This window comes from Pezoporus wallicus, unplaced genomic scaffold (genome assembly GCF_028554395.1).
Source record: "Pezoporus wallicus isolate ANWC-B61680 ecotype Strahan unplaced genomic scaffold, APGP_CSIRO_Pwel_v1 contig_6464, whole genome shotgun sequence".
NCBI lineage: Eukaryota > Metazoa > Chordata > Aves > Psittaciformes > Psittacidae > Pezoporus > Pezoporus wallicus.
The window spans coordinates 8400053-8427247 of NW_026642130.1; the positions used below are offsets into that span (position 1 = coordinate 8400053).

General features: G+C 36.0%; 1 protein-coding gene across 1 annotated transcript in view; it reads left to right on the forward strand.

Moving 5' to 3' along the window:
* APOB (apolipoprotein B) overlaps positions 1-26620 on the forward strand; it is a 37391-nt gene extending 10771 nt beyond the window's left edge. The window contains 20 exon segments of the mRNA XM_057427641.1: positions 98-244; positions 1278-1489; positions 1845-2082; positions 2621-2797; positions 3093-3284; positions 4059-4226; positions 5350-5561; positions 6065-6247; positions 6472-6593; positions 7203-7413; positions 8638-8813; positions 8948-9135; positions 9401-9546; positions 11889-12265; positions 12878-20455; positions 21246-21360; positions 22141-22324; positions 23718-25322; positions 25324-25357; positions 25360-26620. Of these exon segments, the coding sequence (XP_057283624.1) occupies positions 98-244; positions 1278-1489; positions 1845-2082; positions 2621-2797; positions 3093-3284; positions 4059-4226; positions 5350-5561; positions 6065-6247; positions 6472-6593; positions 7203-7413; positions 8638-8813; positions 8948-9135; positions 9401-9546; positions 11889-12265; positions 12878-20455; positions 21246-21360; positions 22141-22324; positions 23718-25322; positions 25324-25357; positions 25360-25541 (12447 nt within the window). The 3' untranslated portion in view covers positions 25542-26620.
* Positions 26621-27195: the final 575 nt, after the last annotated feature.

The window sequence follows — 27195 nt, forward strand, 5'->3', positions numbered from 1 at the left end:
TTTTCCTTATGCAGCTACTAGTTTGAATTGTAACTCAAATATTACTTTCTTAGTGGAGAAATTGTTTATCATCTTTCTGTGTTTTCATTACTGACAGGCTATTGGAAACATGGGCACAGTAATGGAGAAAGCTAAACCCAACCTGAAGTCTTTTCTTAAGACATGTATGAGAAATGAAGCTGCATCACTTTCAGTTCAGAAAGCAGCCATCCAGGCATTCAGGAAAATGACTGTTACTGAAGAGGTAAATTGGGTCACAAGAACCAGCACAAACTGGTTTTAGTTCATTTTGTTCAGAGAAGTTATTGGATATGCAAAACCATTCCCATTATTCAATAGCTTTGTTATCTCCCTTTTTAGCTGTCTCCTGCATTTTTGGAACTCCTTTAGTTAGTTTCCATACACATACCTGAGAAGTTCTGCAGAGTTCTGACTCAGTGGGTGTTGCTTGTTTGAGATGCAGTTGCTTTGTATCGGTAGTCTCAGTTTAAATGTGAAGTCTGGATCTGTTCCTGTTAATGTCTTAAATGGAGTTCTACTTATTTAAAAGTGGTTTTAACTAACAAAGCACTCCATTTACATTTTATTGTCATTGTTATAAATAGTACTGGTTAGATTTATTATCTAGGTTATTATTACATTACAGTGACATTAAAGCACCTCCTACAGAATGGGTGCCAGCTTAGTATATTGATATAGTTCCAATATCAGTATCAAATTGTTTCAATATCAAAAGATATTGAAAACTGATATCAGTTTCAATATCAAAAGATACGCTTTTGTTTCCTGACGAGGCTTAATGAGACTGGGAACGTGGAAACACCTGGAGTTCATATCCTCAGATTCAGTTTAATTTAAAGATTTTTTTTTTTTAATTCAAAATATGCTTTTTGTTTTCTGCAACAGAAGATTTTTATCAACTTCTCAAACTGAATTATCTTTTTTCCCAAAATTTGACAATTTGTCTGCTGACCAGAACTCTTCTGATTCCAAAAAAGGAAAACAGTATTCTAAACAAAAAAGTAACCTGCCAAATGTAGGATAAGAAAACTAGCTTTAATAAACCCATCCTTTCTATGGCATTTTCTATCAAAAGAAATTTTATCAAAATAGCTTCAATGAAACATTTTTGATCAGTTGTAGAACTAAAGCATAGAAATAGTTATGCAGTCTTGAACACATTACATCCTGGAAATTATTTCACCCTATATATTCCCAAAAGAGTTTAGCAACATCATCTGCTAGCCAGCTCATCAGTGCAAACCTTTCTTATATAGGACCGTTCAGCACTTCTGAAAGCATTCCAAGAAGGGGATGCACCTACAGACAAACGTCTAGCAGCTTATCTCATACTGATGAAAAATCCTTCCCCAAATGATCTTGCCAAGATTTTGAGAGTCCTCACAAAGGAGAAGAACGAGCAAGTGAAAAGCTTCATTGCCTCACATGTTGCCAACATCCTAGACTCTGAAGAAATAGGCATTGAAGAGTAAGTAAAATTTATGTGGTTATGTGCTGGTCTTCTAGGGAGACCAAAGTTCTGACCATAATTGCAGCACTAGTTATTTAGTAATGCCTTTTTTCTCTTTTTTTCTGATTGTTTGGGTTGTTTTCTTTGTTTGTTTTCTTTGTTTGAACAAGCATATCAGGTGAGTAAATCTGTGGCTGTTAGAGCATTGCCAGCTTACAGTCTTATATTTACTGTGCAGAGAACAGTGCTAGCCATTTGCAATCACCTGAGTCATATGAATGTCTGCAAGTGACACAAGAAATCCCTCAACTAAGATTAAATGACTTTTTGGAATTTATACTAACCATATTTGCATTGCTGTCCTCTTTCCTAGTCTAAAAAAGCAAGTTGAAGAAGCTCTGAAAGGAAACCAGGTTCCAACAGTCAAAGATTTCAGAAAACTCTCACAAAATTACCAGATTTCCAAAAGGGTTTCTGTACCTGGCATTGATCCCCTCTCTGCCAAAGTAGAAGGAAATGTTGTATTTGATCCAAACAGCTATGTTCCTAAAGAGACTATGCTAAAAGCCACCCTGAACATGTATGGATTTGGGTCAAGCGATATCTTTGAGGTACAATTATTAAAAACTTTTGCGAGTATTCAGCTGTTTTCTTTCTCATTTCTGTTTTCTTACAATGACTTTCTCTGAATAATGTATTGTTTGTACAATCTTTGGGAGAAATCTAAATATCACTATGCTTACAAGGGGACTTTCATTTAATCTCAATAGTTTTTAGAGCAAGCCAGCCATTATGTGATGTCACTTGGCACTGACTGGATGGACGACCTTGTTGGAGTTACTAAAGGCCTCAGCTAGGGTAAAATGAACCCATCTGTAACAAATTGCCTTCATGCTAATGAATCACTACTGCCACACTGACATACTCGTAGATTTTAAGTAAGATCCAGCTTATGTGTAGGTTTTTTGTTAGATCTCACCAGAGAGATAAAATTAGTTGTAATACCTAGTATTCCATATCTTCCCTTAGAAATTGTAGACTTGCAGGATAGCCTTGAAATGCATTGTTTGTTGCCCAGAAAGTCTCTTTGTTGTAAAGCTCTGAAGAAGTGGAGAATCTGTCTGTTACTGCATATCCTATTTGTTACAGCTTGGATTGGATGGAAAGGGGTTTGAACCAACACTGGAAGCTTTGTTTGGAGAGAAGGGATTTTTCCCAGACACTGCAAGCAAGGCCTTGTACTGGGTTGATGGCAGAGTGCCAGAGCCAGTTTCCAAGATGCTTTCTGACTATTTTGGTTACTCCCAGGATGGCAAGCAGGATCAAGTAAGCTTGAAAACATTCTCTGTGCAGCACAGCATTCCTATCTTTACACAACAATTACAGCACTTCCCTCTTTATTGTATATGAGTCTTTTCCTCTTCTGATAAGCTAAACCAGAAATACTTAATGCTATTTAATAATGTTTTTTTCATAATTGTATGAGAGAGGGGCCTTTGAAGGCAAATCTGTGAGAAGTGCACGTGCAGATTAGTTCACATTCACTAAATGACTGTTTTAGATACATGGTCTTACGGATTTCTCATAAATATGTTTTACTTCTTTCAAATTGAATTTTCAGGATGTCATGAAAGGAATCATACTTAACCTTGAAAAACTATTAAAAGAATTGGGCAACAAAGAAGCTCCTGAAGGAAGAGCATATCTGAGAATCCTGGGAGAAGAACTTGGGTACATGAAACTCAATGATTTCAAATTGCTGGGAACCATGATTTTAAAGAGTGTTAAAACTCTTCAGACTATTCCTGAAATGGTATGTTTCTGATGCACTAATGTGTATTATTAATTTGGGGGCTTTCGACAAGATTTTTTTAAAATTTAGGCTGTGTTTATGATGTAAAGAATGTCTATTTGATGCCAACATGAAAATAAAATTATTTAAAATATCCAGGTTTAGTCTGAAGGACTCTGAGAAACCCATGAAGACTCCTCAATATCAAAGTGGAGTCCTCCTGGAAGATGGGTGAAAGGAAAGGAAAAAGGAAAGTTAAGATCTTATTGTATGACTGAATTACCTACTGGAACAATGCCCTAAATCATTTGCTGGCGATTATGCTACACTACTAAATATCTAATTATGAAAATACATATTAATATTAAGCAACCATTCATCATGTTAAGAAGAAAAGAAGTTGTAGTACAGTTGAAATACAGGAATATTCGGTGAAAGCCTGCTTTCATTGAAGTTCAAAAAAAAAACCTCTTTGCCATTGACTTTGGAGAAGCCAAAATGTTAAATGTTATCTAAACCAATTCACCTTTGTGTGTGTATGTCAGCGTAGATGATCTATGTGTATGAAGGCAGATAATAAAATCCAGTATTCATTTAAAACTGAGATTTTGATGGACAGTCTTTAGTGCATTCTTTTGAAGCAAGTAATCCATAGGAATTAAGATTCTGTACTATCTATGTAACTAATTTTTGGATTATGCAGTTACAGTCATACCATGATCAATTTTTAAAATATGAGATGTACATTTCCAAAGTGTAGATATGTTAGTGTTTATTTCCTTGTTTGCCTCACAGATTGCACAAGCCATTTCAAAAGGTGTTGACAGGGATTTATTCATCCACTATATGTTCATGGACAATGAGTTTGAGCTCCCAACTGGAGCAGGCCTGCAACTGAAGTTTGCCTTGTCTGGAATAGTGACACCTGGGGCCAAAGTAGCTATGAAGCTTCATCAAAAAAGTGTAAGTCTTGACAGCTGTCTATATTTTGTCTCCCAGTAATCTACAATTTCATTCCATGATAAATGTGTAACACCATAAAGACTATAAAATACTCTTGAAATGAAAAAAAAAAGAACTTATTAGAGGTCTTCAGTTAATTTTTGGATGACATTTACATTGAAGTAAGAAGTAATGCATATAATAAATCAAGTATAAGACATAATAAAATTTATTAAAGTATTTTAATCACCCTTTCAAAAATAATCTTTTTAATCTGTGTTTATTTCTCCCTCTTTCAAATGAGAGTATTACAAATTCCTGTTCAAACCAACCAGTTTATAAAAAATTCTGATGTGACCAATTCAAAGTGAAGCTTTTTAGTTTCAGTTAAAAGAAATAGCAAAAATTGAGTTTAACGGAACATTTTTTGATCACAAAGGAAACATTTTAAAATTATAACAATTAAAGACCATGATACACAAAATTATTTCTCTGGATAAAAGAAAAAAAACAAAGCCAAAAAAACCCAAACAAATATATCTTTTTTTTTTTACAGTTTTAGTAGCTATTTTGCTCTAATTTAGTAAATATTTTATATAAATTTATCAATAATTTCAGTTCACCTAAACTTTTAATACTGATAGCCTTTTAGTTACCTTTGGAATCTTTTCCAGAATTTTTCATTCTGTGCATTCTTTCTGTAATGGCCAAACCAAAATCTTGAAATTAAGCTGTTTTCTGTTAAGAGAATTTAAAATCTTGGATCCATTTTTTTTTTTGTCAGACAGATTGCTCATTTTTTTTTGAAAATCGCTATTTTTGTTTTTACAATGGAAAACTGGCTGTTGTCTTCAGATTTAAAGTACATGCAAGTAGTCCCATGTACAAAATCTTTCTGAAGCATGAGTGGTTTTTGCATTAAAGTAGGTAAGGTTCCTTAGTGCTATAGTTTTGCTCTATTTGTCACTTTACAGTTGCCATTTATGGGATCCCTCTGCCTGTGTGACTTGGGGATCAAATTTTTTTTAATAGCAAAATCAATTATAGGAAACTTACTTCTAGATTATCAACAATATTAATTTGTTTTATAAAACCAGTAAGTGTATTGGGAAAATAAATACAACATTTTGTCTTTATTAAATAGATGCAAGCAGAACTCCTTGCTAAACCTTCAGTGGCAATTGACTTTGTAACACACCTGGGAATAAACATGCCTGAATTTGCTAGAAGTGGTGTGGAGATTAATTCTAATATATTCCATGAGTCTGGAATTGAAGCACATGTTACTATGAAAGCTGGACAGCTGAAATTCAGCATTCCTGCTCCAAAGACTCCAACAAAACTCCTCAGTATCAGGTAATGAGAACTGAATGAGAACTTTCAGGGCTATGGTCTTCCCTTCTCTTCATTATTTTTATTGTGATGGAATTGAGAGGCTAGGGCTGGCATAGAGAAATTTTCAGTTCAGAAAAAAAAACAGGCATTGTAAAACTGGGTTAACTTCTTTTGTGAGATAAGCAAAAAGCCCAGATAAGTGGTGACTGTGAGTCATGGCTTACAGACTCCTTAATTCACCACTATTTTATGAAATTTTCAACAACACTCTTCTATTTTATAATAGTAATGCCTATTTTTAGATTGAATTTAAATGAACTACTTACATTAATTTTGGAAAGGGTGGCTTAATAAATAGCATTATAATTATCAATAATCATAATAATAAACCACTTTTTCATTTAACCACCAAATGTTATTTCATTAAGCCCCTACCTTAATAAGTGATTTTTTTATTTAGAAAATAAACTTGTTAATAGGTTAACATGTGTCCTGGGAATAAATGGTTCATCTTTCTGTTCCAGCAACACGCTACATTTGGTGTCTCCAACCAAAAATGAAGAGATTCCACCTCTGATAGAGAACCAAAAAACCTGGACTTCATGCAAGCCTTTCATTGCTGGTCTAAATTTCTGCACCAAATTATTGTACTCTAATGCCAGTGCCACAGAGGCAGCTCCATATTATCCCTTGACTGGAGAATCCAGGTAAGTCATATCATCTTTAACTATGTTTATTTCGTGTTAATTAACCTTCTCTTTTAAGATTTAGCATCTACAGTATCTTCTCACATAAAACTAACCTTTAAAAATCTTCAAAATCAGACTAGCAGGAGCAGCTCAGGAGAGCTATTGCGAACTGTATGATTTCTTCTGTTTGTGGTCATGAACAAAATAGTTATTTACAAAACATTTGTCTACTCCTTCTTTAGATTTGAAGTTGAAATAGTGTCCACAGGTGAAGTGAAGGAATACTCTGCAAGTGCAAACTACGCCCTGCAGAGAGAGGGAAATTACCTGATAGACACCTTAAAGTTTGCTATTCAGGCAGAAGGTAAGAGTTTGAAAAAAAAAAGTATAGTTTACCTCAGTTTTGAACTGTGTCATTTAATAGGAAAAAGATCCGTATGAATGAATCAGAATTCTTAACAGTATAAAGTAGAATACCATTTTCACATCCAAACAGGCCAAAACTTTAACTTCATTTCATATATGCAATCCCAGTGCAAGATTTCCAAAATCATAGGCTATTTTTATATCCCCCAAATACTTCCCCAAGTTTTAAATGAAACTGTGATACTGGTGAACAGAAGCAAGGATGAGACATTAATGAATTCTGTATAAGCAAGAGAAAAATACCATTTCTGATAAAATATGGAAGTAAAGCATAAAAAGTGAGAAGAACTGCATAACCAGCAAAATTTTTCAAAGAGACAATCTGTGGGATGGCAAGTTTACATGACAGAAGTAGTGATGGGATTAGTGGATCAGCACATGATGTGTTTAGAAGATGAGATAACAGATGACCTAGTTTCTGATTCAAGCTCATCAAAGGATCTTCAGGGTGATATGGTTTCCAGTTGATCCTTTTTAATTTTCTTTTTAATAAAAGTCCAAACAGATTCCGTATTTGCAAATAACCAAAGTACACTGTATTTTCCAGGTGTAAAGCAGCATGAGGCCACACTGACCTTCAGGTACAACAGAGACAGAAAGATTTTGACCAGTGATGTCCACATTCCTGATGTTGATGTTGACTTTGGAACAAACTTCAGAATTACTGATGAATCCATTCCTGGGAAGAAAGCATATACCTTTGTCTTAGACTTTAACAACAAGAAGATTTCTGAAGTTACTCTTACTGGCCAGATAAGGTAACTCACTTACACCTTTGTATAAGACAGCTGAACATTTTATTGAAGGTAGAAAATTTTATCCCTTTGTGAAGAAATTGCTTGTACAAAAAGACAGAGAAGCTTACCATTCAAACCCTCTTAAAAAAACCTTGAGACATTTTATTTGAAATACGTCATGTATACACCTAATACACCAAGTGATCTTTCCTACTGTATGTATATATATAATTTGTATTACAAGTTCCTTGAGCTAGTTCTTCTATGTTTGCACACACATGACTACAAAAATGACATTGTACTAGTGTTATTGCAGGTGTGATAATCCAAGGATATAAACAAGGCAAGGTTTGTTCAGAGAAGTATTATCTTTTACTCGTTATGTTCAGCTCTACAAAAAGTTATTACATCTCCCCATGAAAAAATCTAATGGCACTCAATGAACAACAAAACCAAAAATAACTGAGAGCTTCCTGTAAATATTCCCACGCTTCATGATGAGAATATTTCCGGGAACATCTACAGGGGAGCTAACAGAAATGTTCAGCCTGCCAGGGTTTCTAAAATTGTCTGCCTCACAAGACCATAGTGAAATGAGCTGATCACATTCTTTAATAAACCTCAATCTTCCATGGAATTCTGTGATCTTGATGGTGCCCCGGGGAGTCTTTGTCTTTGCTGTTCATGCAGAATTGCCTCTGATATCAGTGGGAGCTTTGGACAGATGTCAGGGACCTCAATTCCTTTTCAGTTGCACTAACATAATATTAAAGTTTGCTCAAGTCAACAAAGCTACAGAGATATAAAATAAATGTGAATAAAGGAAAATGAAGCCCAGTGGCATAATATATTTTGTCAAATGTTTTGTTTATATGTGATTCATGGCCACAGTCTGTATCCTTAGTGGAGAATTCAGCTTGAGTAAGGAGTTCAGAATTTAGTTCAGGTACAACTTTACCAAGACAGGTATGTATTTCCATCCATTTTAGTATTATAGAATTAGTACAGAATTATAGTGTGCATCTGCACAAAGCATTATAATAATTTACCACATATTTCCCAAAGTAGCTAGCTAAGCTGAAAACACTAATTGAATTGGGACAGAGTTTACAAATTTTATTTTGTTTTTTTATAACACCTATTCTGCCTTTACTATAGATTTAAATGCTGAAATTGCTCCTGAAACGTAACTGAAAAAGTAGAGTGAAATGTTTTACATTCACAGCTACTTTTTTGCTTTCACAGGTATGCTGGAATGGGAGAGGCAATGTTAAGGGGCACCCTTTCTATTCCTCGCCTGCAAACTGAACTTAGAAGTGAAGCATTGGTTAATTATTCACCAAACAAAGGGTATCTTGAGATGAGCTCAGCTGCAACAACTCATGGAAACTCAATTTCAGAAAGAGTTCTTCTCAGATATGGTAGGGACAAAAGCATGATCCACAAGTGCAACCTATAAATTTAAACGTCTTGTTACATTAGTTTACAGTATATCCCTAAATAGAATAAGAATATTACTAATTTTAACTTTTTCTTTTAAATTGATGATTTTCAGATTCTGAGAAAGTTGAGCTAGAGTGGAATTCAGGCGCCAGTGCTGCTGTGAAAAAAATGTCTTCTGCCTTCCAAATTGACTTTTCAGACTACCCAAAAACTTTAGAGAAGCATGCCAATGAACTACTGGATCAGAAAGTGGCTCATACAGATATGACAATGCGACATATTGTGTCACAATTTATTGTGGTATGTTTTGACCTACAGTAGATATTACAGATTGACCATATAGACCTGGTGAACTGATGCCTCCCCCATGGAAGCCAAAATGGGAACTACTTGTAAAAGCACTCATCAGATTGAATGAGATGTATATTTTCAACTTTGATTGAGCCAGATACTTTATCAGATGCCTAAGGCTCAGTATATGGATAGTTACAAGGGCTTTCAGATTACTTAGTGGAAAGTCTTAAAACTCATTATTTACTTCAAAAAATTTGTCTCTTTATTGCAGGCAACCAACACCTGGCTGCAAAAGGCATCAAAAAATGTCCCCTATGCCCAGACTCTGCAGGACAAACTAAGTGGCCTGCAGGAACTGAACATTCAGAACATTAACCTGCCTGTTATCAGAATTCCTGAAGAACTTTTCCTGAAAAGGTATGGAGAGAAATTAGGACAGTCAGACAGGAAACTGAAAATCAATATTTGTTAATATTTTTGAGATATTTTATCTTACTTTGTTTTATAAAACAGCATGAAATTGCTCTAAACATTAGAATAAAAATGGAATTATGACATCGAATTTTAAGACCACAGAGACAAAATTGTATGGAGGAAATTATGCATGTCTTTAATACAGATTTGATTTTATATCAGTCACTCCTGTATTATCAGAATACATCCTGAAATACTGTATTATATAGTAATGAAAACTAAACAAAACCACAATGTTCATAATCTTTACTCCAAGCTACAGAAGTGATGAAGCCAGGATTCCCCCAGATTTTTGCCTTGTGTCCCTATGCCCTTTGTCTTTGGTCATAGCCCTAATATCTTTACTTTTTTCTGTGCAGTCCTATAGGACAGTTTTTCTCATTCCCTTGCATATACTGCTTGATCGCCACTAATATAGTACTCTGACCTCTTCCCATGTCTGACTCCATCTGTCCCTTGCTCAGAGGCAACATGTGCCATAGTTGTAGACATATGGACTGGATGCTTGCACTAGTTTGGGCCCATCTCGTCCACCTAATGGAGAGTTTCACAGAACTTGCATGAGTTTAGAACCTTGAGGGTTTCACCCTTCTGCCAGATTTAATAGAAATCATCTAATATGTTTAAAATTCCTAAGAAGGGTGTGAAAAACAAAAAGAGAGACTGGAAGGAAGATAAATATATTTATTCTCTTTCTAGGAAATTAGACGGCAAATCAGCCAGAGTAGTTCTAGGCTTTAAAATACTGACGCACCTGCCATAATTTGCTCTCACTGTGTTCTAGCACATATTTTTCTTGCTATTTAGTGTTCATTTCACATTGCTGCTCTGCTTTTGCATAAGAATTTAAGAAACAGTGTTGCTTGGAAGTATCTTCAGAATAAACTTGCAGCTTCCGCTGTGGTAAATAGAAACACATCTGTAGTTTTCCCATAAGCTAGGTAAATATTGATGGCTGAAATGAATGTAAAGGACAACAGTAGTGTAATATTGGATTACAAAAGTGGAGAACAAACTTGCATTTTATCTCTCTTAGCACAGTTTTTCCGTGTACACTGTGGTAATATGAAACTGTAGGCTAATGATGCACATCTCTATGTACATGAAGCACTGCGTTCCTAAGCTAAATATACACAAGGAAAAAGCTGGGTTTTCTCCTATGTTCTTATCAGCAAAGCACATAATAATAATAATAGGAACTTCTACTGCTCTGTCATGTTGATTTCTTAACCATTTGACGGGAAGGAACAAATTTCAAAAATGCTTCATTAATTTCCATCTTAGGATGTGCTCTAAGTGTAGAAAAAAACAGATTTTGTAATATAAAAGACCAGTTAGGCAAACAAGAAACGCATCTTTGCCAGCTTATTATTCATGCATAAATAAGGCTGAGTTTCCTCCTGTTTTGCCTTTTCACAATTATAGAATTCCCTACAAGCTTTTCAGCTGACAATCCATTTCTCCAGTCCTAGCTTCTGCTGAAATGGTTAGACTTTCATTTATTTTTATTCAGAATAAAATAAATGAGGAATATTTGTATGAATCTTTTGAAAAGCTTATAATCAGTAAGATAAATTCTTTATAATTTGGGTTCTTAGAACTTCCAATGCTAACAAGAATTTTCATGGATTTCTGTAAGAATGCATCACTGTTTTTCTAAGAATATAATCACCTTTTTCTGATACTCAGCATGCCATGTTGCACAAGTATTGCAGTGGTTTTGGAGGATTTTTTTCCTACATGACAGCTGTTTTCATTCAGATTCCTTCATTTCAAGGATCATTTTCATGCCAATACATCTTTTCATTGAAGTTCATAAAACAGAGTTGGATTCTCAGAGTAGAAAATCAAACGCAAGAATCATAACAGTTGTGTGGTTAGCCTCTTGAATGACACTTTCCACCTGTGAGCTAAAATTAGTTAAGCTCTGAACAAAGAATCATGAACCTGTGAACTCTAATGCAAGGTCTTACAGAAAGAATGTGTTTCTGGGCTACTTAACCTATGAGTCTCACTGATTATGAAATAAGGGGAAAAAACAATGACAGAATTCATCAATATCAGAAGTGCCTTCACTAAATTCTGATAGAGGAGTGTTTAAAAAAATGATGATAATAATAGATCATCATTACATTTCATTACATTTCTCTCTAAACCTAATGCCAGGACATTGGTATAAGCATGTAAGCAAGCTTAGTATCATGCAAATAATAGGAATTGTGGAAATTTCTGTATATGCTTCATGAATTTACATTTTCTAATAGAGTTTTTGTTTTTTTTTCCAGTGAAGGACGGATCAGATACAGCTTAAATAAAAACAGTTTTATAATTAATATCCCATTGCCATTTGGTGGAAGATCATCCCATGACATAAATGTGCCACAGACTGTTAAAACACCCCCTCTGGTAGTGGAGTCAATGGGAATAAGTGTGCCATCTCAGGAGTACAGAATCCCAACATTTACTGTTCCAGAATCCTATCCACTTCATGTGCCTTTACTTGGTGCTTTAGAGGTCTCTGCTAATGTGTACAGCAACTATTACAACTGGACAGCAGCTTACACTTTGACTAATAGCACGACAGAGAAAACAACAAGCATAATAACTGCTTATACCACAAATGCTGATTCAGTTTTTGAGCTACTTTCCTACAGTGTGAAAGGTAAGAATGTGTGCTAATACTCCAATGTCGGCAAAACTATTTTAAATACTATATTTTCCATGTATCAGTTACATTTTCCTGTTGCTTATTTAAAGAAAGGTGTTGTACAATCTCAAATTCAAATCATATATATATATATAAAGTCATTTATATATGTCCATATACTGCCAAAACTACATAGCAGTTACCCTAAAATTGCAGTTTGAAATCTCAAATTGCAAAAGGACAAGTTAAATTCAGTCTTTTTTAAATGCTCCACCATGATGAAGCATGATAAAGAAAACATTAAAACCAGGAATGTTAAATATGGGTCATTCTTCGGAGTAAATCTTCTTACTTTAAGTTTAAATAATGACATAACTTTGTATTGTTTTACAGAACTATGTCTAGTAGTGTAGAGATTTAATTCATTCATAGTTCAAAACTTTATCCCCAAATTTAAAAATAATACCAATTTTCACAGAAATATTCATGATTTACCAAAACAGTTTTTCCTTTAAAGCAAAATGGTATAATAGCAGTAATTGCAATTCAAGCAATTTTTGGCATCAAAGTCTTAAAGACAAAAAGGTATAAATTATACCATCACTTTTGTCTTCTTTTTTATTTTAGGTTCTGGAGAAGCATCATATAATAGAAATGGATTCACCTGTGCATACGAAAATCACCTGAAGCACAGACTGTTAACATCAGTTTTTAAGGTGGCCAGGACAAAGAGTTATGAACCTAGTCCAGTTGCAAACTACACCATATCACTTATGGCATCCAGTACTCTGGGTCCTCAGCTCTCATTTTCCAGTGATATTATTTCTGAAAAGACAAGTAATGTGAATATCAATAATGTCAAGATGGAAGGGCAGCTGGAAGTGGCTTCTGTCTTTGCAAGAAGCTTTTATACTCTGTCCAGCTCATACAATGAAAAGAGACGGGTTTTAGAAGGAAAATCCAATCTGAAGTTGGATTCTTCTTACCTTCAGGCTACCAATCAGCTATCTGGCAGATACAGTGATGATTTAGTTTCCATTACTTCAGTTTCTGATGTAGAAAGTGGACTATTAAAAAACACAGCTTCACTGAAGTATGAAAACAGCCAGCTAAAAATTACATCTGAAACAAATGGGATGTATCGATATATTGCAGGTGTCAATAAGTTTGATTTGATTTTGTCAAAGAAGATGGCAGCACTTCGATCTGAGTACCAAGCCACTTACAAGCAAACCCAGTGTTATGCCTTATTTGCAGGTTCTCTCAATTCCCAGGATTTTGTTTTCAACACTGATATCTCTATAACTGATCAAAGGAATCGAGCTGCACATAAGTCATCGCTCAATGTAAACCAGTACGGTCTAGCCAGCAGTGCAACCACAAGTGTGCAGTTTAGTCTGCTGACAATGCAGAGTGAAATGAATGCCAAACTTGACACTGCTGGAGGCTCCATGTCACTGTCTTCTTATGGGCGCTATGGTAAAAACAATGCAAAACTCAATCTAGGTGGAAGAGTGAGCCTAACGGAAATAACGCTGGGAAGTGAGTATCAGAGTACACTTCTGGGTATGGACAGCAAACATGTTTTAAACTTCAGAGTTAATAGAGAAGGACTCAAGTTTTCAAATAATTTGCAAGGATCATTCAAAGAGATTAAGTTGGAGTACACGAATGACTTGAATATTCCTGGCTTATCCTTAACATTTGCTTCAAAGTTAGACAACAGCTTCAGCTTTGACAAGTTCCACAAGCATGTTTTTGACCTACAACTGCAGCCTAGCTCACTTGCAGCTAAACTGAGCAATAATATTAAATACACTAAAACAGAGGTTTCCAACAAAGCAGAACTTCTTCTACAGCCTTTGAAGCTGAACTTAGGTGGCAATGTCAGAGGAGCCTATGGAGCAGATGAAATAAGGCATACCTACACCATTACATATGCTGATCTAGCTGCAAACTTTAAAACAGATACAGTCGCGAATGCTCATGGTGCAGCAGTGAGTCACAGAGTTCATCTGAATGTGGCAGGACTTGCTTCCTCAGTGACTATTGACACAAATTGTGATTCCAAATCTCTCCATTTCAGCAATGCTGTGCGTTCCACTATGGCCCCATTTGCTATCTCTGCTGACATACGTACCAATGGCAATGGAAAGCTAATTGCTATGGGTGAACACACAGGAGACCTTTACAGCAAATTCCTGTTTAAAGCAGAGCCTCTTGCTTTCACTTTCTCCCATGATTACAGAGGATCTACCAGTCATAGCTTGAGGTCCAGAGGAAGATACATTACCCTGCTTGATAACAAAGTTCATATGCTTTTTACTCCATCAGAGCAGTCAAGTGTTTGGAAATTGAAAAGTCAGCTAAACAATAACGTGTATTCACAAGATCTCAGTGCTTATAATGATGCAGAAAAGACAGGTGTGGAACTTAGTGGAAGAGCTTTAGCAGATCTCTCTGTAATGGATATGTCAGTCATACCACCATTCGCATCTGAAGAAGTTAATTTAATTGATGCATTGGGCCTCAGGGACAGTGTGTCACAGCCTCAAGAATTCAGCATCTCTGGTTCAGTGAAGTATGACAAAAATAAAGATATGCATGTCATTAACCTACCATTCTTGGAACATTTACCAGTTTACTTTGAACAAGTCAGAGGCACCATTCTATCCACACTGCAGGCCATACAAAGTTACCTGAAGAACATTGACGTAGAACAACATATGAGAAAATACAAAGCAACTTTGGATAAAATCCCGCAGCACATTAATGATTACATGGACAAATTAGATATGAAAGGCAGAGTTAGCAGCATGAAAAATAATTTGGTTGCTTTCACAAAGGACTACAGAATAACATCTGATGACCTGCAAATTATGCTGGAAAAAGTTATGGACAATCTTCAAGAAATACTGTTTCAGTTGCAGGTCTATCTGACACAAATTGAGCAATACATCAAAGATCATTATGGGCATTATGATATTAAAGCACTTATTGTTCAGCTTCTTGACCAAATAGCTGAAACACTGACAGATCTAGATAATAAATATAAATTAAGAATGACTGTAGTTGACACTATTCAAAGAATTCAATTTTTTTTTTACCAGTATCATCCTAGCAAAATCGGAAGCAGTGCTTTGGCTTGGATTAAAAACGTAGATGATGAATATAGGATTACTGCCAGAATACAGGAAAGCCTAGAACAACTCAAGATTCAGATTCAGAATGTTGATGTCAGACACATTGCAGAAAATTTGAAACAGCAGATTAAAACCTTTGACGCTAAAGAAGTTTTAGAAAAATTGAAACTTTCATTACCAATTGAAAAAATTAATGAAATTCTTGAACAAATCAAAGACTTTATTCTAAATTGGATGGAAGAGTATGAAGTGTCTGAAAAGATCAGCACTTTTCGAGATAGTATGCACAAACTGATTGTAAAATATGAAATTGATAAGCAGGTATATTTTTTAATGGACAGGATGATAGAACTGTTTAACCAGTACAGAATAAAAGAAACTGTCTATAAACTGACTGTCTACCTGAAAAATATTGATGTGAAGTCATGCTTTGATAAAATTCTTGCTTTTATTGATGATGCTGTCAAGAAAGTGCAAACCTTTGATTATGAAATGATGATAAAGGAAGTCAACAAGTTCCTTGATGTGGTTATTAAAAAGCTCAAGTCTTTCGACTATAACCAGTTTGTTGATGACACAAATAAGAAAATCCAAGAAGTATCTCAGAAAATAAATGAGGAGCTCAGAAATCTTGAGCTCCCACAGAAAGCAGAAGCTCTGAAACAGTATATGAGAGATTTTAGAGCTGTGATTTCAAAATATGTCGAACAACTAAGGGACACCAAGTTTGCAGTAATAATTAACTGGTTCAAGGATCTCATAAACTCAACATTTGCTAACCTTAAAGGCAAGGTAAATGAACATCTGGAAGACCTGCGAGAGAGGATTTCTGAAATGGATATTTCCCAGGAATTCCACTGGTATCTTCAGCAGATAAGCCAGTTGTACAATTCTGTTGTCATATACATTTCTGACCAGTGGAACATAACTTTTAAGAAAATCGTTGCTTGGGCTGAACAGTATGATCTAAAAAATTGGGCTGAAAATTTAAACCAGTTTGCTGAAACAGGATTTAAAGTCCCTGAAATCAGAGCACTTACAGTCACTATACCTGCCTTTGAGGTTAGTCTCCGAAGTCTTCGGAAAGCAGCATTTCTAACACCAGACTTCTTTGTTCCACTGACTGATCTGCATATCCCCTCCTATGAGATAAATATTAAGAGACTAAAGGACATGAAAATCCCAGTGAAATTTGCTACTCCAGAATTTACAGTTCTAAATACCTTTAAAGTTCCTTCCTACACAATTGATTTGAATGAGATTAAATTCCAGATTTTGAGAACAATAGACAAACTCATGTCTGGTGAAATTCATTTGCCAGCAATTGATTTGTATTTTAAAGATCTGAAGATAAGAGATATGCCTTTTTCCGACATTTCTTTCCCGGAAATACAAATGCCATCATTTCAAATACCAGAATTATTGGTTCCAAAGCTAAATCTAAATGAGCTCCAGATTCCTAACATGAAGATACCAGAGTTCCAGCTTCCACGTATCCCACATACTGTGATTGTCCCTACATTTGGCAAATTGTCTGGTGCTTTCAGAGTCGCCTCTCCATTCTTTACACTGTCTGCACAAGCTGAGGTTCATAATACTACAACATCCACAAACAGTCCAGAATTTGTGACCTCTCTTTCAGCTCAAACAACGTCCAAATCAGACTTCCTAGTTTTCAGTGTTATTGCAGATTCACGTCTCTTAGCCCCTGAGATGAAGCAGTTGAACCTTAAAAATTCCATGAAGGTCAACCACAGGTTTCTTAAAGTTGATCACACCAGTGAAGTAGTATTTTTAGGGACTTCTGTAGAAGGTGAAGCTGAAACTAGAGCAAACTTATATACAATGAAAAATTCAATAGAACTACAGAATAATTTAATGGTCAAGCTGCAAAGAAAAATTTGGATCCAGAGTGGAACAGCATATTCCCACAGACTGAATATTCCACAAGCTGATTTCTCCAGCCAGGCTGATTTGGTGAATAATATGACAACAGAGGTAGAAGCAGGACACATAGCTTTTACTTCCACTGGTAAAGGAAACTGGAAATTGGCTTCTCCTAATTTCTCTGATGAAGGCACTCATGATTCTCATGCCACTTTCAGGGCTGAGGGCCCCATTATTACATTTTCTGCCAACAACAGAATAAATGATAAGTACCTGAAAGTCAACCAAGCTATGAGGTATGAATGCGGTGTCCTAAATTATGCAACACTTCAGATTCAGTCTGAAATTGAGTCACAGCGTGTGGGGCGTAGCGTTCTAAATGTAAAAGGCTCAGGACAGGTTGGAGGAATGAAAGTAGAATTAACAGGCTCTCACAATGCTCGGCTCAATGGACAGATTACTGGAACTGTAAATAATGAGTTTTTCTTCTTGGCACAGCCTTTTGAAATTCGTCTATTAACAAACAATGATGGAAATGTGAAAATCAGCTTCCCAATGAAACTGACTGGGAAAATTGACTTCCTGAATAACTATGGTTTTGCACTCAGTTCCTCTGTTCAGCAGGTTAACTGGCAAGCTACTGGCAGGTTCAATCAGTACAGATATTCCCATAATATGTCTGCTGGCAACAATGATGACAGAAGTGAAGCTCATGTTGAAATGAATGGAGATGCCAATCTGGACTTCCTAAATATTCCTCTAACCATTCCTCAGCTTCAGGTTCCCTACACTGGAATCAAAACTCCTCAGCTAAAAGATTATTCACTGTGGGAACAGGTAGGCCTGAAAAATTTATTGAAGACAACAAGACAATCCTTTGATTTAAATTTGAATGCTCGGTATGAGAAAAACAAAGACATGCTTGTAATCCCACTTCCTTTAGCAACAGTGCATGAAGCACTTAATAAATACATCATATTCTTCAACAAGTATTTTGAGAGAGGAAGAAACAGCGCTTTAGATTTTCTCACAAAGTCATATAATGAAGCCAAAACAAAATTTGACAAATACAAAATACAGACTTCACTGAACAAATTACCACGAACCTTCAGGATTCCAGGATACACCATTCCAATTGTGAATATTGAGGTTTCTTCTTTTACTGCTGAGATGCCAGCCTTTGGTTACATGCTCCCAAAAGAAGTAAGTACAACAGGATTCACAATCCCGTTTATTGGCTTTTCGGTACCATCTTACACACTTGTCTTACCTTCTCTGGAGCTTCCAGTCCTTCATGTCCCACAGGATCTACGCACTCTAAAGCTTCCTAGATTCAGAATCAACAGCCCCTCAAACCACATCTTAATTCCTGCCATGGGAAACGTTACTTATGACTTCTCATTTAAATCCAGTGTGATCACTTTAACTGCAAATGCTGGGCTATTCAATCAGTCAGATATTGCTGGGCAACTCAGTGTCTCATCCTCTTCTGTCATTGATGCACTGCAATTTAAGCTGGATGGCTCAACAAGTTTGACAAGAAAAAGGGGGCTGAAGCTGGCCACAGCATTGTCCCTGAGTAATAACAAATTTCTAGGAGGAAATCATGACAGCACTGTTAGTCTCACAAAGAGGAACATGGAAACTTCAGTGGAAACAAATGCAGAAATCAACACACCAGTTTTAAAAATTAACTTCAGCCAAGAACTTTCTGGAAATACTAAGTCTAAACCCACTCTTTCCTCAGAACTAAAATTAATGTATGATTTTAATACTCCTAAATATGGTACCAGTGCTAAGGGAGGAATTGCTCACAAATTTGCTTTAGAGAGCCTTACATCTTACATATCAGTAGAAACTTCTACAAATGGGGATATTGATGGAGCATTTTACACTGGAAGTGCATTTTCTGGACATCTAGACCATGAGGCAAACACCTATCTGAATGCTAATGGGGCTCGGTCATCTCTCAAGCTTGAGGCTCACTCCAAAGCAGATGGACTCTGGAACAATGAAATGAAAGAAATACTTGCAGTTGAAGCATCTACCCGTCGTGTTTATGCTGTCTGGGAGCACAGTGGGAAGAACTATGCACGATATACACCTCTTTTCACAACAAAAGGGGCTCAGAAATGCAAAGCAACCTTAGAGCTGGCTCCTTGGCGCATATCAGCAGATCTTCAGATTCAAGCCAATCAGCCAAATACCTTCCTGGACACAGCCTCAGTTAATCAAGTTGTCACAGTGAAAATCACTACTGCAAACCAGAAAGTTGGCTGGAAGAGTGAAGGCCAAATTCAGTCATTATCTCTTAGTCATGACATGCAGTTATCAAATGAAAACTCAAAGGCAAAGTTTGATATTTCTGGATCTTTGGAAGCGTACATGGATTTCCTCAAAAACATAAAGTGCCCCATTTCAGAAAAGAGCTTATGGGATATCTTGAAATTGGACATCACTACCAGTACTAACAGAAAACAGTACTTAAATGGTTCAGTATCCCTTGTGTACACAAAGAGTGATGATGGTTACTTTTTCCCCATACCTGTGAATAAGCTGACTGATGGCTTCACTTTCAGTATTCCAGAGTTACACCTAAAAGCTCCAAGCCCTGTTATTAGCACTCCAGAGTTCAGAGTTCCTTTCACCACTCTCCAGATCCCAGCGCAAACTATTGACTTGCGCAACTTAAAAGTTCCACAGACTCTAAACACAATGCCGTTTGATGTCAACTTACCCACGTTGCCAAAATTAAGATTCCCCAAAGTGGATGTAGGAACCAATTATATTACATTAGAAGAATACAAAATACCATATATTGAAGTGACAATACCTGAATACCAAATAACTGTGTCTCAATTCACTCTTCCAAAGAGTATTTCTCTTGGCAATTTCCATGTAGATCTGGATGAAGTAGCTAATAAGATTGCAGATTTTGATCTGCCTACAATTACAATTCCTGAACAGAAAATTGAGATACCCCCTCTCAAATTATCCTTGCCTGCTGGAATATACATCCCATCATTTGGTGCCTTGACTGGATCTTTCAAAGTTGCTTCCCCTTTGTACAATGTCACCTGGAGAACAGACTTAACAAACAAAAAAGACTCTTTTGAACAGTCCATTGACTCTACCTGCAGCTCAACATTGCAGTTCCTGGAATATGACTTGAATGGTAAGGCATTAAAATTCAGTAAGCCACAAATTTGGGGGTAATACTTTATACTGGCTTTTTTCAGGGTTGGTGTTTGTTTTTTTAGTGACTTTTTATATGAAGTTGTTGCTGTCTATTTAACACTGACATTAGACTATACTTTTATCAGTAGCAGAATGTTTTCATGAATTGTTATCAGAATCTCAGTCAGTCACCCTGAAGGCTAGTGGCTAGATATCTGAATAATTAATGTCATACTGTGAAAAAAATGGGAAAGATCTCTTTTCTGTGTAGCAGTTTCTTACTTTAAATTGTGAGCAACATAACGTTTCTTCATTACTTACACACAAAGGAGAGAAGGCAGGCTCACTTTTTATCTGATAAAGAAATACCTATGTTTTACCTTAGGCAATAAGCATATTTGATTTCAGAAATGATTTAAAACTCCAAAAACTCTGGAGTTCCATATAGCACTGAGTTCTAGACTTTATAATAATACTAAAAATATGCACCAGAATATTTTTTTAAACACTCGAGAAATTAGAATCCCCATTTATCTTCTGATGAATGCAAAATATTCTATCCATGTTGCTCTAAATATAGAGAGAATTGAATTTTAAAATACTCTGTCTGACCAAATATTTTTGTGTCTTTTTGTTTGGGACATTATGGGCATTCAGTTTCTTGACGCATAACTTTACATCTTACTGAAACACCCCACAACTGGCTATTTAAGGTACAATTGGATATGTATTTTGCATTGTTTGCTGGTAAGTTCTTGAAATACACACATCTGAAATCTTTTTCACAGTGGATTCAAACTATAAATATGAAGAAGGTGTGTTTGTTATGAAGACAACTGGCAGCTTTTCACATCGTGACATGAGTGCAAACTACAAGGAAGATCTTACTGTTTCAAGAATTAGGTAAAGATTTGCTTTAATAATATAATGTATAATGGACAAAATTGCCAATGAAGTATTGTTGCTTTGCTCTCTAATGGCCCAGAGTGCTTTGTTGTAGTTAATAAGAAAATGTATAGCTACCATGTCATTATTGGCTGTGCATTTTTCCCTCCTGAGATAGCTGGAAAGCTGTTCTCTCTCAGCAGCCCCATTTGAGAAAACTGTTGAGATAATAAACACAGTATTTTATAATCAGATCAGTTCTAGATCTGACCATCAACATAGCTGGGGTTATTTTTCACTGAATCCCTGTCACCACAAGCCATCAAAGAATATTTTTTATTTAGAAGTACCAGTATTAGGGATTACAAACTTGGCCTTTTAACTACCTGTTTTGATCTACAAGTGTCGTGTTGATATATCCAAGGGACAGAGTCTGTGAAGTCAAGTACAAATACAGATAAAAAGTACTGCCTCTAGTGTTGGTTTAAAACAACACAGCTCATACAAAACTGTAGAAAGCTGACAGCAGTACAGCTAAAGGTTTTGTTTGGCTGCCCTAATTTAATAAAAAATCTTAGCAGAGCTCAATATAGTTTTATTTAAGCCAGGAAAATTGGACTGATGTGAAGTTCTAAATATGTTAGGCTAAGAAATATGGATAGTAAACCCCTACATTTTCGTTTGATGACAAAGCCATTGTTTATATGCATATAATAAGTGGTGTTGTATTTAGGCATCCTGCATTGGGCATTTTGCTTTGTGCATTTTTTCATAGCTGTGCATCCATTGTTGTTGCAGCATCACAGAAAACAGTGCATCACTAGACATCATCAGCCCAGCTTTCATAGATATTCATATGCGTTATGAAGAGACAGAGAGCAGGTCATCAGGCTCTGTATCTTCACCCTCTGCTGGGACCTTGGGCTATGTCATTGATTTGGGCAATGACATTCTCACAGCAAAAGTTTACTACCGAACTCAGGTAAGCCTGATATGAGCAAAAGAAAGTAAAAAAGTCTGGTGTGACCAGGGGAAAAGTTCACTTTTAAGGCTTGTATATGTTTATGTTGAGAAAGAAATTAACCACTCTTTCTCCAAAGTATATTATCAGTAATCAAAGTTTTTGTTTCTTACATTGGCCTTTCCAATACCAAAAGTAGCAACTGTCTGAGACTGTTTCAGCTCCTCCATGCAATTAACTTACCCTCTCCCGTGATCAAGAAGACACACCTGTTGAAAGTGAAGAATGTACAAAGCCATTTTTAGATAAGCCACCCATCAGCTTTAATGTATACCCTTCAGGCTACTTGTAATATTATAAAAGTGGCTATTCTAGGAATCAGGCCACTGGAAGAAGTCAAACCATCTATAGACTGTCTTTTTTAATCCATTAATACATCACAATACATTCTGCGAGTTAAAAACCTTACTAGATTTACTAACAAAACATTCTGGGTTTTTTTGCATACTACAATAATGTCAAACTTAAAAATCTTACCTTCCACAATGAAATGCTAATTTAGGAATCCCAAGCAACTCATAAATCACTAGTATGAGTGAATTATCACCAAAAAATGGAAAATTTATTTCTGTAAATAGTTTCTCGTTTGAGGATCTTTAATTACTCTAGGTAACTAAACTGTCTCATTGATTTAAATTATTACAAAATTGAATTATTTAGTCTTTTCATATGAAGAAAATGCTTTTTGAATTCACTTTAAGTTGTTTCAAGAATGAGTAGGCTTATTTTCCCAAGTAATTCACATGTCCTATGAGACATGAGAGGCATTTATTACAAAGGAAGGAAGAATCTTATTTGCAGTCAAATTTTAAACATTAACAGACAGTTATGTTCTGGTGCTGCTATTTGAAGAGGCACATAGTAGCTTGATACTGTATATTTTTTTCCAAAATAACTTTTCAAGATGAGAGCAAACACACAGTAAACAAAAAAAATTTAGTGTATTTGTTTTAATATATAATAAAATTAAAGATAGAAGATGAGGATGCTGAAATACAAAGGCTCAAAGGTGGGTGCCAGGAGGATGGTGCCAGATTCTTTACAGTGGTGCCCAGCGGCAGAACAAGGAGGAATGACCATAAACTAAAACACAGAAAGTTTCACTTCAACATGAGAAAGAGTACCAGAACAGGCTGTGGAATCACCCTCTATGGAGACATTCAAAATCTGCCCAGATGTGTTCCTGTGTAACCTACTCTAGGTGGTCATGCCTTGGGAGGGGGGTTGGACTAGATGGCCTCCAGATGTCTCTTCCAACCCTAATGATGCTGTGACTCTGAAATATGCCCATGAATAATTTTGGATTTATTTCATATACAAGCTACCTTTTACTTCTTCTTTTCTGTATTTTCAGTTTGCTCCTCAGAAGGACATTGACATATTAAAAAGTGAGATATCCTCCAACAAAAATGGCCTGATTCAATTAAAATTCAACTGGAAAGAGGATGCTGCCAAAGACTTGCTGTTGGGTCTAAAAGAAAAAGTACCTAAAGTGACAAATGCAGTCTATAAGTATGTTAATCGGTATCATAAGGAACATATGGGACTGGAAATTAGTGCTGCCACCTTAAAGATGAAAAACATCATGCAGAATAATGCTGACAAAGCATACACATTTGCTGTAAAACAAATAGATCTAATAGATGCTCAGCTTCGCACAGCTGCCAATGAGGCCTCTGGCAAATATCAGGAGATGAAGGTCAAAGCTAAACAGCTGTATCAAAAAGCAGCAGATCAAGCTGAACAGTTTGACTATCAAAAAATAAAAGCAAAGCTCTTGGATGCTACAGTTGACATAATAGAAGAGTATCACAAGAGAATAAAACACCTAATTGACTCAGCCATTGAATTCCTGAAGACCACAAAATTCCAGGTCCCTGGGCTGACTGAAAAGTACACTGGTGAAGAAATATACCTTATGACTACAGAAAAGGTAGCAAAAACCACTGATTCATGCCTTTCAAAACTTCAGGAGTATTTTGACGCCTTGATTGCAGCTATCAATGAGCTGGAAGTTAAAGTTCCTGCTTCTGAAACAATTCTGAGAGGTCGTAATGTACTTGACCAAATTAAAGAAATGCTGAAACAGTTGCAGGAAAAAATCAGGCAAACATTTGCTACTCTCCAGGAAGCTGATTTTGCAGGAAGGCTTAAGCAACTGAAACAAATAGTGCAAGAAGTTTTTCAGAAGGCAGAAGAAATGGTGAGAAGCTTGCAATCCAAAAATTTTGAAGACATCAAAGTCCAAACACAGCAGCTGTACAAAGATGCAATGGCTTCAGAGTCTGCACAGAAACTGAGATATTTGGCAGAAGATGTTAAAAAATACATTTCTCAGCTTAAAGATTTTAGCCAGAAGACATTCCAGGACCTTTCAGAAAAGCTGCGCCAGCTGCTCCTTTTTGTAAAGGTTTTGCGGGAGGAATATTTTGATCCAACTACACTTGGATGGTCAGTGAAATACTACGAAGTGGAAGACAAGGTACTAAGATGGCTGAAGAACCTAATAGGTACACTAGTAGATTGGCACAACAAATATGTCAGACATCTTGCTGACTCAGTTACACACCTGACAGACCAAGTTAGAGAACTGCTGGAAAAGTACAGCCAGGAGTATTATGACATTATAACTGATGCTGGAGGAAAAGGAAGACAGAAGGTCATGGAGCTATCATCTGCTGCTCAGGAAAAAATCCGATATTGGTCTGCAGCTGCTAAGAGGAAAATCAATGAACATAACAAGCAAGTCAAAGAAAAATTCCAGGAGATCTATGAGCAGCTTAGTCATTCCCAAGAAAAGCTAGTCAGTGAGGCCAAAAGGTTACTCGATCTAACTATGGAAAATTATTCTGCATTCCTGCAATATATCTCAGAGCTTCTTCGTTGGTTTGAGCAAATAGCAGCTGAGAGCATAAAGCCATATATAGCTGTTCGTCCAGGAGAGCTCAGAATAGGTGCCCAAGCCATTTGATTGGCAGTCCATTTACCAAATGCCACCAGAAAAGCAGAAGCACTCAGAAAAAAAGTGGAACTAACATGCACACTGATTCAGCAAGGCATTGAGCAAGGCTCTAGAAAATGGGAAGAAATGCAAAGATTCATCGATGAACAACTTGCGACTGAGCAACTGAGTCTTCAGCAGATTATGGAAAATATACAGCAGCACATGAAGACCTGAATGGACCTCCAGAAGAGGAGAAGTAGTAAGTTTGCTCCACAATGTATTTAAAAATAACAGCAATTAACATACTGGAACTTCAGTTAGATACTGTTCGAATCTGAATTTGTAAATGAAAAGTGAATAATCTACACTAGGTTATTTTAATAAGCTTAATAAGCAAATAAATGAGCTCTTTATTATATTTTTGTCTTATTCATTGCAGCTGCTTTCACTTGGACCATAGGGCTTAATCCAACAATTGTCAAGGTCAATGGGAAGTCTTTTCTTCTATTTCACTGTATGTTGGATCAAGCCAGTAATGTGCAATACATTTTGTAAATAGTCACAAAAGCTATGGAATACATAGAATAAAAAGGTTTTAAGAGAAAGGTCACATTCATAAGCTAGTTGAAGAACAACCTGGAAACATACCTATTTCCCAGCACAGATACCTTCATAGATAAGTTTGGGAAAAAAAAGAAGAGGAAAAATCTACACAAAACCATGAAGATAAAAAATAATGAATTATGGAAATAACATCAGAAAGTGAAAAAAAAACATAGAAATATAAATACATATAGAAATCTGACTCCTGGAAAACTGCAGATAATAATGTCAATGTTCTGTTAAGAAAAATGAATTCATGCATGTACCTGTTTTCAGAGAACTATGCCAAGAATTTTAGATGGGTTTTCTTTCTACTGGCTAATTTATAATACAGAAATACAGGGTTTTCTTACCTGTTTCCCCATGATATTTCTGTTTTCACATCAAATTGTCTAACTTCCAGTTATTGTGAGATTAGTTAACTGTCCAAGTTTCACTGACATGACTGTAAATGATGTGAGTCAAAAAGTTTTCCCTCAGCCTCCTCAGCTGAAACCTAGGCCTCATTTAAATGAATTCTCAATTTAAAGATGAATTTAAATAAAGTTGAAGAATTCACTCAGAAAATAGGATTGCTTTTGAGTGGAAAATATGTGGACCTCTTATGGTTTATTTTCAGTTGTTGGAATACTACATAGACAGTCCTTGAAAAAGGCATACTCAGGCTGAAATAATGTTACCTCTTTGAGAATAAACTCTTTAATAAACAACACTAGAAATTTTGTGTACATGGTTTTTATTCAATCAGTTCACTCTGCAATATTGCTGTTGATTGTTCATTACTGGGTAAACAGAGAGTCTGATTTTATCCCATGGAGTGATTGGTTTCATACATGAAGCAATGGAGCACCAGCTTACAAATACCCAAATGAGTTTGGTGTCAGCAGATACATATTTACAGCACAGAGCAGTACCATGTAAAGATGGTAGCTCAGGACCTGGAGATGGGAGATTCCAGTACCTGTGTTGAGTTTATGCGCCAATAATGCTCCCACCTCTATAGCTGATCCGCACCAACATAGCCAGATCTCAGAGCAAGTTGGGCTACAGAATTTCAATATCCCTATTGCCAGTTAATATTATTACCTGAGCAAGTCTGCCAGTAATGATTTTTATCAGACGATCTACATTAACCCTAAAATCAGAACCTGACAAGCACAGTAGTATACACAAATCTGTCTAGCTGTCAGCAGAGTGGGCATCTCTTAGAAAGTAAAGTAAATCCCTTTTCTCTTTAAAGCTTTCATCCATCACAAATACAGCAATAATTCTCAGCTAAAGAGAT